The sequence below is a fragment of the Anneissia japonica genome, unplaced genomic scaffold (genome assembly GCF_011630105.1).
Source record: "Anneissia japonica isolate Jap-2015-1 unplaced genomic scaffold, ASM1163010v1 scaffold288290_len239259_cov183, whole genome shotgun sequence".
NCBI classification, from domain to species: domain Eukaryota; kingdom Metazoa; phylum Echinodermata; class Crinoidea; order Comatulida; family Comatulidae; genus Anneissia; species Anneissia japonica.
In genome coordinates, this window is record NW_022746555.1 from 120,568 (window position 1) to 135,470 (window position 14,903).

Here is a 14,903-nt window from a genome sequence, read left to right on the forward strand (position 1 = left end):
ATATGATTTGTTTTGCTTTTAATTCATATTCAGTACACACAAACCGTTCTATACTTAAATAAATTGTTGTTTTAAATCGTATATACGTAAATGAATTTTACAAAAAGGTAATGCAACATTTTGTGACTTCATATCTTTAAATGATTTTCTAGTTTAATCTGTCCAATTGGAAAATGCGTTTTGTGTGATTCTTTGTCCAATCAGAGGAGCCATGATCGACTCGCCTTCAAGTTAGGTCAAAGGTTAAATAATCGGATCGAGTAATCAAAGCAGACGACAAGATGGCCGATAAACGAGAATCAGGTCTGATAAAAATTGCTTTTCCCCCGTTAAAGCTTAATTTATGTGTAGTTATTCTGTGTTTACTTCATATAAATAATCTGGTTAACCTAAAAACCAATAAAATGAATAAGCCAACTGCCTGGCCCTGTCTGTGGCTAGGCCTTTGGGAACGGTACGACGGGACGGTGTACACACACACACACACACTGCCTGTACGTACGTCAGTGTCAGTCACAGTGAGTGAGTGCCACGGGTATTCAGTGCCACTGGCACCACCATCTTCTACTTACTGGCCTACCCTAGCCTAGCTAGGCTTAGCCCTGGTCGAAAGGCGCTGCCTAGATCTGGGCGAGAGCATGCCATTGGCCTAGTAGTAAGATAGGCCTTACTAAGTTCTTGTAGGGCGGGCCTATGTAGATAATACTTAGCCAGGTCTGGGAATGAATGGGATTTGAAATTATTTTCTTGATAAGTACAACAACTCCCTGGTAGCGGCAAACAGGCTGGTAAAAAATAAAAGGAAGTGGATATATTTACGTCGCCGTAAACAAATCAGAAAACGACATAGTTACGTAAATGAAACAACGCATGCGCAATCATACTTTAAAATAAACTTGCATTATCGGTCACATAAATTTATCAATTCTCGTTAAATGTACGTTAACACGGAGTTCAACTTTCAGACTCTAAATTAGCATTGGCCTTTTGCTGAGGCCCCTTTTTTGGCAAGTTAAATTTATGAATGTACTGTACCATGAATCCACAGTGCATGAAAATCAAATCTTCAAACGTGGACGTGTTTATTATAGCCATGTTAAAAAACAATAACTTGACACAACACTGCAGTGGTGGATCAAGGGTGGTTCAAGGGGTTCGGACGAACCCCCCTCCCCCTCTGTTAAGAAACTTAACAAAATACAACTGGGTCCTGGCTTACAAAAGGCATGCTAACCTACCTAGGCATAGGTTGGAAGATCAGACAATTACTGGGCTTAGCCCATCTAGTTTTCAATGAAATAAATTATACACACTGTTCTTGGTTCGCCGTCGTAATAATGTATACGAAATGTGTGTTCTTCAGGCCTATCGGTTCATTGGTCCATGGAAGAAAGACTACATCCAACTACTCAATGTTTGTTGGAATATAATAATATATTAATAAATAATAATATATAATAATATAATTTCATTTATGGGGTTTTTTGGAAAAAACATTTTAAACCCCCCTCTTTTAAATTCTGGATCCGCCCCTGAAATGGTTTCTACTCTTTAAAAAGCCATTGAACAACACACAACAGCAAATCGACGCACATGGGGAATCCCCGAATTGGTTGAATAAATTTTTGTAAACAGTTTACGACTAGCAGATAGTAGGTACAGTATTTAAATTATAATTTTACAGTTCTTACTAAACATAATTAAATTTGCTACAGTAGTAGCCTATGTATATAAAATAATTGAATGATTGTGATAATGAGCTAGAAGTATTCGTTTCACTCTCTCACATCATGATCACAACGTCGAGCAAGGCTGTTTATTCCATGTTCTGCATCCATACTTTGTAGACACATGCACAGCATGCCAATGTTGTTTTGTTAGTGATCAGACTACATGGGAAATTATGTTTGAATAAAACATTAAAAATATTTGTTTTGTCTTACCAGGGATATGTATTTTATGTATTTTTTACATCTACCTGGTCTCACTTTTTTCGTATTGATTAAATATCTTACAGAAAATACAGGCATATTATTATTCGTTGTTTACTTCTTGCTTCATATAGCGTACAGTACTTTTAGAGTTGATCATGTGCTCTCCAAATGTGGTTTTCTTGTATGTTCTCCGCGATCGATCGGGGCTCGATGCTCGACCCGACTAAAGACTATAACGATGTTGTTTTTGTTAGTGATGACATGGGTAAATGTGTTTGAATGAAAAATGATTGACTATCGTATATCAATACAGGTAGGCCTAGAAGAATATCGTCTTGACTTCGTGGTAATTGAGTTTTAGCAAGGAAACCTCGCGTAGGCCTAGGCCTTGTATTTAGATCAAGTGTGTTCATTCAACAAATGATTGTGTAAAATGAACATAACATTTCCAGCTAATAATATCACTTTTATTTGAAAAGTTAACACAATGATTTAATAATTTATTTAGTGACTAAACTACATACTGTGCTGTTGTAGAAAATTAAATTTGTACAAGAGACAGGGCCTACCCTAGCCTAGCTAGGCTTAGCCCTGGTCGAAAGGCGCTGCCTAGATCTGGGCGAGAGCATGCCATTGGCCTAGTAGTAAGATAGGCCTTACTAAGTTCTTGTAGGGCGGGCCTATGTAGATAATACTTAGCCAGGTCTGGGAATGAATGGGATTTGAAATTATTTTCTTGATAAGTACCTGTCTCTTATACACATCTAGATGTGTATAAGAGACAGCATTTGAAAGATCACATACTCAGGTATCTGAAAATACCAATAACTTAAATTTTTATTTTTGCTACAACTTAGCCATTTTGCCACAACATGCCTCATATATCTGTATGAACGTATCTGTATATCTGTACGGATCCAGTAGGGGGACACATTTTTGTCACTAAATTAAAAAATTTTCAATGCAAATCAATGTTATTTGCTACTCACTTACCTATTATGAGACTGTTGTGAGCCCCCATTTGAAAAATTCTGGATCCGCCCCTTGGTGTATGGCGTTCCAGATAACATAGCTACTCCAAAATACATACAAAATTAATATTTAATGAACAGAAACATAAATAATACAAGGTCAGTGGCTGTTGTTCAAAGAAAAAAATGAATCTAAAAAAAATAAATAAATAAACTTATGTACAGCCATTAATTAAACAAAATCTATACTCTATAGAGGATATGCACAGTACCAGAAGATGATGATGAAATCTATACTGTTGAGGAGATATCAGGCCTCCCAATCCAGAAAAGTCTGTTAGTTTCATAATTCTCCACAATATACTACCGTTCTCCAAGCCTTGAAGTCTTGTTGTAAAGCAGGACATTGCACAACATAATTACAATCAATATTTTATTATTGTTGTATATCTTGTACAAGTACCAATTTTCAACTGTCAGTTTATACATCTCATACATATGCACAACAAACAGTTATTACAGTATATTCACAACAAACACATTGTGTATGATCATTTTTTTAATATAGCACCCCTCCAATTAGATATGATCTCCTATTAAAGACCACTTTTCTTCAGTCCACATGAATGCCTTTCATTTACTTTTTTGATAATTATTTTCCAGGTTCCAGGGCACATAGAAAAAATTATTAGATTATCACTCTTCTTTTTTTTTTTTAAATTGATGAGGAAGGGCAGTTTTTTTTTTTTTTAAATAGGAACAATAGATTATTTCAATTTTGTTTTTATCGATGAGGGAGGGACTGTTTATATTTGGTGTGTAATAGTAAATATTGTATAAAAACTGGTTTAATTTTATAGTTTTTTTTTTAAAGAAAATGTATTTGAAGTCACAAAATTGCATTGTTATTTTTATGCTGTTAAAATAATTGATGCGGCAAAAAATTTTTTTAAATTCCGCATTAATATTTTCTGAATTTTTGAGATGGGCGAGAGTGTTAATCTAATAAAATGTTCTATTTGCCCATAGAGACCAAAACTGCCGAAGAATACACAAATCCTGGTGCCACAAATTCATTATTTGTCTTGTTTTGTATCTTATTATTTCTGTTTGACTTTTCGGAGTCACTGTATCAACCTTCATTTGACTATATTCATGTTTACCATATATAAAATAAAAATGTTATTAAATGATACAAAATATTGTTTTTACTTTTAGTATCAAACACACCAAAGAAAAAAAGAAAGACAAGAGGAGACCATTTCAAACAGCGTTTTCGCAAAACTTTTAATATGGTGTTGGAAGAAGAACAAACAACCAACCTTCAAGAACATAACTATTTCACAGCCTGCGTCCCTCCTTCAAATTTACCACAGAGACATTTTTGCCATGTGTGTGGATATCCTTTTACAGTATTTATTTATCATGGGGGAAAAAATCTGGAAAACTCTCAAAAATTGTTAACAAACATTAAATTTCAATTTCTTCTAACTTCAATTGGAGGCACAGAGTTAAAATCTTATTACATCCTCCTCACGTGCAACTAAATTTGTACTACCTTTTTCTTTTAGTATTATTACTTAAGTTATAGTTGTTATTATTAAGGTTTACCTTCTTTAAGAAATACTGTACCCAGGAATATTGACATTTAATTTACATTATATAGTAAAAGAATGTAGCAATACAGTTGAACTTGCCTTAGTCGAATAAAAATTGGCATTGAAAATTTGTTCGAAATTTGACTTTGATGATTAATTATTGGAAAACACAAAAATTGTGCATGTAAAATAAGATCGACTTAGAAATTATTCAAGTTAGGCAAAGTCGACTTTGTTGTTGCATGGAAAAAAACATGTTATCTATTTTTTGATATAAGGGGTCATACTTAGCTATTTAATCACTTTCAGCGAACCTTCTCATTGACTAAAGGCCATTTATTTTAATGGTCAATTATTTATTACAGTATTTTCTATTGAAATGTGCTTTTCCATTATGTTATCAAGGTTTGCTGCCAGTAAAATCATTTTGTGTTTACTGTATTTACCTTAACTGATGCTATGTACATTCCCGTCAAATTATACATGTGTTTCATGTGGTGCTCGCTTCTGCTGTGTTAAATGTTTAGGAACCCATCAGGATACAAGGTAAGATCAAAATCTCTTTTTACACTGAATGGATGTTTTTTTATCTTAATAAGATGCTGGTTAGTTTAACCATAATAAATGGGTAATGGGAACAGCCTGGGAAACATTCAGCTTAGCCGATTTACCTTAACTCCATGGAGAGTTTAGCTGAAGAATTTGTGCCAATACTAACTATGCAACAATCCAAATCTCAGTGTTCACATTGGGCTTTTCTATCATACAAAATGGTGGTTAATTTAATAGTAAATCTAGTGTAAACAGCTGTGGAAACATTCAGCTTGGTCAGTTTACCTAAGCTGCGCGATTAGACTTTTTTTAGTATTTTGTAAAATATGAATAACCATCATATAAATTGCATTACAGACTGTGTAAATGAGACATACTGTATTTTATAAATAAAAACAAATATTTATTTATAATTTTTATTAAATTTGACTAATTTTTTTTTGTTTTTGCAGATGTCTAAAATGGACAGTATGAGTTAACACATCAAACTCAATATGCGAGAAGATGAGATTTGATCACTGCTATTGCGCTACAACTTATCAACATCACACAGAGACTCATCAAGTTGTCAATGTTGTTTATTCAATCAACAAAAATGTGTTATAGACATGAGGTACCATTGTGTTCTAGAGACATTTTTAGGACACATACTGTATCTTTGATCAGTGAATTGTTATCAATTTGATTTCTTAAAACACTCAAAATCACTCTGCTTCTCTGAACAGTTACAAGAGCCAATTTAAAACAAAGTGCAAGCTTGTACTGTAGGCATGTTCACACAAGTTAGGCCAGGTACTCACTGTGCCATGGTTGTTAGCAGACGCGATCCTTTGCAGAAAGGAATGCCACGACGCATGCGCAACGAATCATTTTTAATGACTGTTCATTCAGGCTGTCACTGACAATCAGCAGACAGCGTCGCATCGTCTAACGCTCACAGGGAACAGAGTTGAATTTATTGTACTGCGGTCGCACAACACATAGTGCCCGGCTTTAGAATAAGCTATGAAGAAGCAGTTGTCTTGTCATAAGCCCTGGGTAGTGCCCATGAAGACACTCTGTTACAACAGACAGTAAACTGTTAAGGAGTAGTATGTCTCAGAGTAAGAGCTGTTCAGACATATTTTCTTCTGAGCTCGCAAGTCAATAACGCTTTTATTATGACCTCCCATTTTTCAGAATGAGTGGCAAAACAGCATTTCCTGTGATGTGTAAATATTTATTAGACACAATTTTTAAATATTTATTTTCGAGAATTTAAGTACAATATTTGTTCATTGGCAAAAGAAGTGGTACTTTTTACCTCCTGAAAATATATCCGGTAAACTGCTTTATCTATGTATTATTTTATACATTTTCATCCCTCCACCTACAATTTTAAACAGGAAATTGAGAGTAAGACCTCTCTTGAAGTACTTTCTAACCAAAGATCTTATAAACACAAGATATAGTTCTCCGCGATTTACGCGTGCAAATTCTGTAATAATGCATGAAAAGCGCCCTCTTGCAAAATTGAAAACTTTTGAACCTTGACCGCTCTGACCATAGCGTACACGTAACAATTAGTAGCGTCCGATTTACAATGCGCCCTCTCTTTAAAACGCAAGGAACGAACTTATGGCCTAACGCAAACACCCTATTTTAGATCCATGGCAATGACTAGGACGCCCTCTCCCAAAACTATTACTTTTCTGTGCCAAATCGACGCTTCTATTTGTTACGCGTAAATCACGGAGAACGCTATCTTGTGTTTATAAGGTCTTTGTTTCTAACATGCTAGTCAAGCCTCCACAATGTGGAACAAAATCTATACATTTGACAGCACACTGCCATGAGACTTCCAAACCAGATTTTAAAACAAATCACTTCATTAAAATATTAATACTGTTACTGTAATCAATACCCATCAATAATAAGATAAAATGCAAAAATGTGCTGAATAAATTGTTAAAATAGACAATTCACTATATAATTTGTTTTATTTCATTGGTTTCTATATTCCTTTTTTTAACTTAGTAATTCAAGTTTGCCTTCATCCTTTAATAGCTCATTGAAATTTAATAATCCTGAACTTTACAACTTGTGATTGGCTGCTGGCATGAAACAAAGTGCATCTGTCAATTTAAAGCTATTAACTAGTATAATAAATACACCGAGTGAAATATTAAATTTTATTCTTCAAGTTTATATATTCCTTAAAAAATCGGTTTCAGACAGTTCAATGCTAATAACATTTTGCAGTACTAATCTAAAATTTTGCAGAAATTTAAAAAAAAAAATTTCCCTCACCATGAATATTTATTTGTGAAAGCAATTTTAACCCCTGTCAGACAAAGACGACAACAAAATATACAGTATAAATTTTGAAGGCAGTGCTGCAAGTGATTAACAGTGGAAAGAGACCTACTGTAGCTGCTGCAGATGCAAGATGCCACCTTAAAAGCATCACCTGTTGAAGATGGTGTCAGTTTTTTGCAGTTCACTGGCAATTTGAATATGCATCTCTATGCCTTTGCTGAAATTCTCCCACATTTTATGCACTTTGTGTACATTTGCTGAGGCAGCTGATATGAACCGGCTGGACATTCAAGGTGCTTGGCATAATCATATAATCAATTTTTATGTGTCCATTGTATTTTAGACATCAAAATCTTGTCTATATCATATGTAATTCCCATTTTGGAAGCAGTTGGTGCAACGGCTGTGGTTTGGGGCTTGAATCCCTCACTGTGCAAGTTGCTTGTGTCCTTTGGGCATTCTACAGTATTTACTAGTTTCGTGTTCGTGGTGGTTTGCCAGTTTATGTTGTCCAATGGCCAGGGGTTACAATCCTTTGATCATTGGTTTGAGATTTGCACTTTATAAACCTGTACTATTATCATTTCTACTACAGTACTGTATTTGAAGTTTATATGGTGTCCATAATTATTCTGAATAGTTTTTTACATTCCACTCTTCCTAACAATTAACATGATTTTTAAGTCTCTTTATCAGAATTTATAGTCTCCTCATATTATTATCCCAAACAATAATCAAATATAAAGTATGAGATGCACTGATTATAGCTACCATTTAGTGTTATAAGTCAATCGTGACATCATCACCACAACTCCCAATGTTATTTGGCTACTCCCAACCAGTCCAATCATTTTTTACATAGTGGATGCTTGGCTTGATTTGTTTTAGGTTCTTGCGTAAAAAAAAAACACCTTTGTTTTGTCACCGCTAAGATATCGTGAACCACGATGAAAATTGAATTGTGATTGAAAATTACATTCATAAAACAAGGTTAATTAGAACCTGAAGAAAGAATTCAATATTAAGTATAAACAAATAAGGAATTCCTTGAATCGATGAACCCTAATAAACTAAACAAACTGAACATTTAATAGGAATATTCTAGACCTATTTTAAAGACTCAAGGAACGAATTTAGATGTAGGCCTACGGCCAGGGAGGACACCGAGGCCTCCTCCCTAAGGTCTCAGCCTAGTTATGAATTATCACACATTATTACCTGTCTGCACCGACCAAAAAGTGACTACTGTATACTCTCTTGAAGGAATGTCTATCAAAATATACAAACCAGTTCTTCTAACACAATACAATAGTTCTTCATTGTATCCGTACTGTAACTGCTGCTGATGTGAAACGTCGCTAGCTCTGTGATTGAGTTAACGCGTACTGCAGGAGCACAAATCGATATACGCACAGCTCTAAATGTAAATACGTGCTATGATAATAGTACAGGTTTATACGCACAGCTCTAAATATAAATATGCATCCAGTATACTGATCATATCACTATAGCAACCGATGACTGCTACATACAACAGTTTGGTTATCAAAACTAACATTAAAAGACAGCAATTGACTTATAAAGCAATTAGTAGAGCATGCATCGTACACTAGAGGAAAATTATTATACTTGGGTTAGATTTAATGCATTCAAAAATTTCCTCCGGCCAGGCCCTCAGGAATTTTTTTTTAAAGAATTAAATCTAACCTTCGTATAATAATTCCCTTATAGTGTATTATGCACAGCTCTAACTAATTGCTTACTATACTTGGAATGCAGCGATGATCAACTGGAGTATGCAGGTAAGCCCCAGTTCTCTGGTACAAATTCTTCAAGACTATTTAGACGTTTGTGTGCATCCTTGGTTTTTGCAGCATCCATGCGTTGGTCCGGCACAATAATAACGTACATCCCTGCAGCTTTACCAGACATGACACCAGTTATTGCATCTTCAAATACTAGTACCTTTGATTGGACAGACAAAATTCATAAAATAATTTAGGGTATACTCAAACAGTATAGAATTGCAGGAGGTCCAACGAAATGAAAAAGAAAAGTACTACCACGAGGTGGGGGGGGGGGGTGCTAGGCACCCAACTAGAGTTCAAATAGAGTTTAAAATTTGAACACAGTTATTCAAATAATACACACGCACATTTAATTTTACCAATATTTACTTTTCAACATGTTCACGGTGACATTGTCACTCACACTTAAAAGTCGATTTATGCCAAATGAATATTGCTCTTATATGGAATATTCTTCCGTGTGTTATTGCGTTGCAGCAGCAGAGTTGCTACGAAATCCTAAAAATTATTTAGATGCAGTTTTTCACCATGAATACTTTATAAAAATTTAAATGATATATTTTGTTAACTACAGTAGGCCCTACCCCTTTTATATTTTGTTACACACTGCTACCATATATGAAAAAATTCATGATGTTTAAATTATAGAGGGTTCAAAACAAAATGAAATTGTTTTAAACATCAATCTTTTTTGAGGAAAATCACTTGATCTTCAAAAGCAATGCTGAAATAATTTTTTATTTTGCTGTACCTGTTCTGGATTTGGAATCGGACTTTCAAATCTCTGAAGGGCAACAACGTAAGCATCGGGATGTGGTTTGCCATTCTTAACATCGGGATCATCTCCACAACACACAATGTGGTGAAACAAGCTAAATAATTCCTTATGTTTAGTCGTCTTCACTTCATACAGCTTAGAGGCCGAGCCAGTTGCAACAGCGATTGGTATCCTATGTTGATGAAGATGCTTCACCAGTTTTTCTGCCCCTTATGAAAAAAAAAAAGATTATTTTATCAGTGGAGTTGATGATGAAAATGTGAATAAGAATTTATTATTCCTTTTCTTTGTGTTCACTATAAAAATTGTAATTAATTTGCAAAAAATATTAGCCTAATAGCTGTTTATAATAGGTTATAAACTTGTTTTAAGCTCCTATTGTACAGGTTAAATGTCGTCTCAGAACAGCACAAAATTGCCTCAAATTGTTTAAAGTGCTACAGTGTTAATTTTTTGAGTCCCACTGGTGGCTGCATCAGCAATATTTTGGATAGCTCAGCCTCTATGGAGAAAATCCTGGCAAATGCCACTGATTGTATGTATGACAGGAAAAGACCATACTTCTTACTTTAGAGAGGGATACATACTCTGCCATAGTTAAAGAATTATTTTTTTCCCAAAAATTTGTGAATTATATTTTTTTCCCAAATCACATAAGACTTACCAGGCATAAGTTGAGACTGTGGAAAAAGTTTATTTTGTTTTTCTCTAGCTTTTGCTAGTAATTCTTCAACTGTCAATGGCAGCTGCAATGTATCAATCATTATCTTAGCCCCATCTCCTGCTTTTCTGCCCATACAGCGCTCTTTTATCTCCCATGTGTATTTTTTATCATACTCCGAACAAATTTCTTCATAAACTATAGTATACAATCGCTCTGTATCTGTTAATAGAAATGATAAGATAATGGTAAGGTAAAAGGTTAAAGGTTATGTATTTATACCACCCAATATACCGGGGTCTTTATGCGCTGAAAACAAGTGAACATCCCAGGATTCAGGCACCTCCTATCCTGATAGCAATCATGAAGAAACGCTACCCACTTGAATATAACCTCCAAGGTACACATTCAAGAGTAGTCAAATCCGATGTTATGTTATGTCCGTTTTTAATGATGATCCTTTCCAACTGCCAGTGAGTGCCTGACTTAAGAGTATGAGTACTGTACATGTTAAGGAGCCAAACTTAATAACTTAAAAAATAATTATTAGATAATAATGTAAAATTATAATACTGTATATTATGATTAATAAAGGAATAATTTTCATGTGGATCTAGACCATCATTAGTATAGCAGTAATATATGTGAATATAAGGTTGAATATAAGGTATCAGTGGCAGCACTAGTAGGGAAGGAAGACCTTGTCAGATAGGGCAAATCACATAGACAACTACCTTGTTTGGCCCTCCACAGTCATCAATGCAAACCCCTCAGAAACTCCAGGTCAGACCAAAATTTTTACAACGCCCAATTTAAGTTCATTTAATGGAATACAAAAAGGAAAACATTTTTTATTTCTTTTCTTCATTTTTTTCAGCATAATTCTTTTCAAATGCTTCAGATCATGTGTTTTCCCAAAAGTGACAAGTGTATCATAGCTCCGTGCAACAGACTGAGCAGCCTCCTTGACCCCTGTCAGGCTTCATCAGAAATCATTAGCAAACTTCTGTCAGACAGGATTAGCCCCCAAGTCTTGCTTAATATAAGTAATAAGAATAATATACTGTATACTGCCAATCTGCAGTGTTATTAATGATTATTTATAAATAATTATATTTTAATGATTTTCTGACTACTGCAAGCATTAAAAAAGCTAACTAAGGCAGTTACAGCTCCAACTGATTTATATTTACCTATACTCTACCCAGGGAGGGGTAGGCCTCGCCTATATACACTAGGGACACATTTCTTGGATAATAAAAACAATAGGAATTACTCCCCGGGGAAAAACGTACTTAAATTGCAATATCTCCGCTGATACTAGTCCGATTTACATAATTTTTGTTTTAAAATGCTTCATTCAGCTATGTCTTTCTTATAAAAATAATTAAAAAAATATTTGCAACATTTCAATTTTTTATGTTTCTAGCTACCTATAGTAGTAGTAGTAGTAGTAGTAGTACTCTAGGCCCTATGCCTAGAGTAAGTAGTACTACTAGGCCTACCTAACTGGCAGTAGGCATACACCAGATGTAGACTAGGGCTATGCAAATACTGGCTAACGTACAGACAGGCACCAGCCTAGGTCAGGACGTATGCTCTACGACCAAGGCCTAGTTAGGCCTAGCTAGCTACTACTACTAGTAGATAGTAGTACAGTAGTGTAGGGGCCCTAGCTATTCTGCACGTGGATAGGCCTTGGAGCCTAACTAGCCTAGCTCGGCCTACATCTCAGAACTTCCTGGCTTGTGGGAACATGATAAGCGAAAATAAACACGCTTATGATACTCATATCATTACAATATATCTGATATATCTTACCAATTAATAAACCATCCATATCAAATATAACATGAGTGATGTTAGGTCTAAAAGAATTCGACATGTTGTTGCACGTATGACAATCATGTAGGTAGGGAAAGGGAAAGCACCCGACAACCAAAATTGAAATGACTGACCTGGATGGATGATGCGCGCGTGGCAACGTCCCTCTATAGGCGAGTTTTGAGTCCCTGGTTGGAAAAACTCTAAAGTTTTGTATTATTGTGACTTTCGCCTGGCCGTTTTTTTCGTTGAAATTATGAAAAAAAATATGCACTTATACTCTAAATCAGACAATAATTATAATGCAATGGAATGCTGTTCCCCCGAACACTAAGAACAAGCTTACATCATCTTTGTTCTTTGACGAATTTTGCTCTTTACTTGAATCAGTTAGTGTAAATTGCTCTAATTTACTTATTGTTGGGGATTTCAATTTCCATGTGGATAACGTCAATGATAGAGATGCTGCATTATTCCTAAACCTGTCTCTTATACACATCTAGATGTGTATAAGAGACAGATAATATACTGTATACTGCCAATCTGCAGTGTTATTAATGATTATTTATAAATAATTATATTTTAATGATTTTCTGACTACTGCAAGCATTAAAAAAGCTAACTAAGGCAGTTACAGCTCCAACTGATTTATATTTACCTATACTCTACCCAGCTTTAAAAACTCACCTTTTTAACTTGTATTTTTCTTAATTTTTTTCCCCCGAATTTTATTTTTACTGTTAAGCGCATTGAGGCTTTAGCATAATGCGCTATATAAGCTAAAATTATTATTATTATTATAATGGTAATTTCATTTTATTTATTTATTCAACAGTGACCACCAATGTATTTTACAAACCAATTTTGGTTAGGGGGAAGCTTAAGCAAATGTTTACTACATCCCATTGAGAGTTAGCTGCCCACACCCCCCGCCCCCACTCCTGGCTGCCCCATTAATAAACAATAACATAAAACACACCAGATACTTGTAGTGTACAATATAAATAGGCCTATCGTATATCTAACGTTATTGATGATGCCGATTATGATGATGTGTTCCATGAATTTGACAGGGGGGGGGGGGCCAGGCTACCCAATTGGCCACCTAAAGCTAGTCCAGGTCCCGGAATAAAATCCCTGTTGTGGGTCACCTTTCTTCTATTTCCACTAAATAATGTTATGTTATATCATATTAAACACCCAGATACTTTAAAGAAGTTGATGATTGATATTCATGTCCTTGGTATGTTTTATATTCTTCCAACAACATAATTAGGGCAACAGTTGGTGCGTAGACCATGGTTAGACTCTGCATGTCCTGGCCTTGAGCGCTTACGCAAATTTGGGGCTAAGAACACAGCATTATTATTTATAACTGGTATCGCTAGCCGCTTGTGGGATATGTAGTTAACATTCAAGATGGTGATGATAAATAATGATGCAGGTTTTTGACGAAGTATGATAATAATAATAATAATAATAATAATAATAATAATAATAATAATAATAATAATAATAATAATAATAATAATAATAATAATAATAACGGTTGATTAGTGACAATGTATTACCGTAATAATAAATGTAGACACCATAATAATAATTTTAGTTTCCGTTTTTTCTTTTTTTTTTTTTTTTATCTGTCTGCAGTTAAACGGTTCATGGTATAGCAGCAGTGGCGTATCCACGGGGTTGCGAAAACAAATTGTTAAAACTCTACAACTATACAGAGAGCGTATCCTTCACACCCAGGGAATACGTAACCAGGGAAGGTACTCATGGTGCCTGAGCACCCCCCCCCCCCTTTTTTTTCAAACCTGAAATAATATTATAGTAAATTGATGGAAATTAATGGCATAGTAAAGTAAGTTACTTCAGACGTTAGCAATCAACTTTATGTTGTATTCATAGCCATCATATGCCTCCGTGCCTAAGTTGTTGTAATATTTCTACTCAGCATCCCTTTTTCAAAATCCTGGATACGCCGCTGAAACCACTTGGCAACACCCGCACCACGAACTGTATTCTATCAGTTGGTGCTTCGTTTCCCACTCCCACTCTCCGACATAAAAATTAAAAAGTACACTTCATTTATCTATCTGTAGGCTTATACATAATTTTTTCAATTTAAAAAATATAAGGGCCCAATGGAAATTAAAGGCGCAATAGAAATGGCCTAATTATTTTTACATTTAAATCTTTTCTTGGGCAGGCCCGTACGCAGCATTTTTTTTTTTTTGGGGTGTGTGCGAATTTGTGGAGAGTGGACCAAAATGACTGGGAGGGGCGCAGATTCCTGCTGGGGTCGTGTGGGCGGAGCTCCCTAGCGCTCAGACTTTTTGATAATTTGAGGTCTTAACTGATTCTGAAGATGCAATATCAACAGTATGAAACCTGGGTTTTTTTTTCAGTGACAGATGAAGGATGTAAGGGGGTGGGGGCTAGGGAGGGATTTTCACAGATGGAGGGTTCATACCAC

General features: G+C 35.1%; 2 protein-coding genes across 2 annotated transcripts; one reads left to right on the plus strand and one right to left on the minus strand.

Moving 5' to 3' along the window:
- Window positions 1-281: 281 nt before the first annotated feature.
- Window positions 282-7,020, plus strand: LOC117120239 (zinc finger HIT domain-containing protein 1-like). Its single transcript, XM_033265253.1, has 4 exons — window positions 282-303; window positions 4,124-4,304; window positions 4,969-5,049; window positions 5,508-7,020. Exons 1-4 carry the CDS (start codon window positions 282-284, stop codon window positions 5,527-5,529), a joined length of 306 nt encoding a protein of 101 aa, XP_033121144.1. The 3' UTR covers window positions 5,530-7,020.
- Window positions 7,021-9,135: 2,115 nt separating this feature from the next.
- LOC117120244 (pseudouridine-5'-phosphatase-like) lies at window positions 9,136-12,548 on the minus strand. Its single transcript, XM_033265259.1, has 4 exons — window positions 12,422-12,548; window positions 10,604-10,822; window positions 9,913-10,148; window positions 9,136-9,318 (listed from the first exon to the last, which is right to left on the minus strand). The coding sequence occupies exons 1-4, from the start codon at window positions 12,483-12,485 to the stop codon at window positions 9,139-9,141; spliced, it is 699 nt and encodes a 232-aa protein (XP_033121150.1). The 5' UTR covers window positions 12,486-12,548; the 3' UTR covers window positions 9,136-9,138.
- Between the last annotated feature and the right edge of the window lie 2,355 nt (window positions 12,549-14,903).

Excerpts from the sequence above, each read along its gene's own strand:
- LOC117120239 (XM_033265253.1), top strand. The coding sequence starts at position 282 with ATGGCCGATAAACGAGAATCAG. Across the intron at positions 304-4,123 it reads GGCCGATAAACGAGAATCAG|TATCAAACACACCAAAGAAA; the intron begins GTCTGATAAAAA and ends TTTTACTTTTAG. Across the intron at positions 5,050-5,507 it reads GGAACCCATCAGGATACAAG|ATGTCTAAAATGGACAGTAT; the intron begins GTAAGATCAAAA and ends TTGTTTTTGCAG.
- LOC117120244 (XM_033265259.1), bottom strand. The coding sequence starts at position 12,485 with ATGTCGAATTCTTTTAGACCTAACATCACTCATGTTATATTTGATATG. Across the intron at positions 10,823-12,421 it reads TATGGATGGTTTATTAATTG|ATACAGAGCGATTGTATACT; the intron begins GTAAGATATATC and ends TTCTATTAACAG. Across the intron at positions 9,319-9,912 it reads CGATTCCAAATCCAGAACAG|GTACTAGTATTTGAAGATGC; the intron begins GTACAGCAAAAT and ends GTCCAATCAAAG.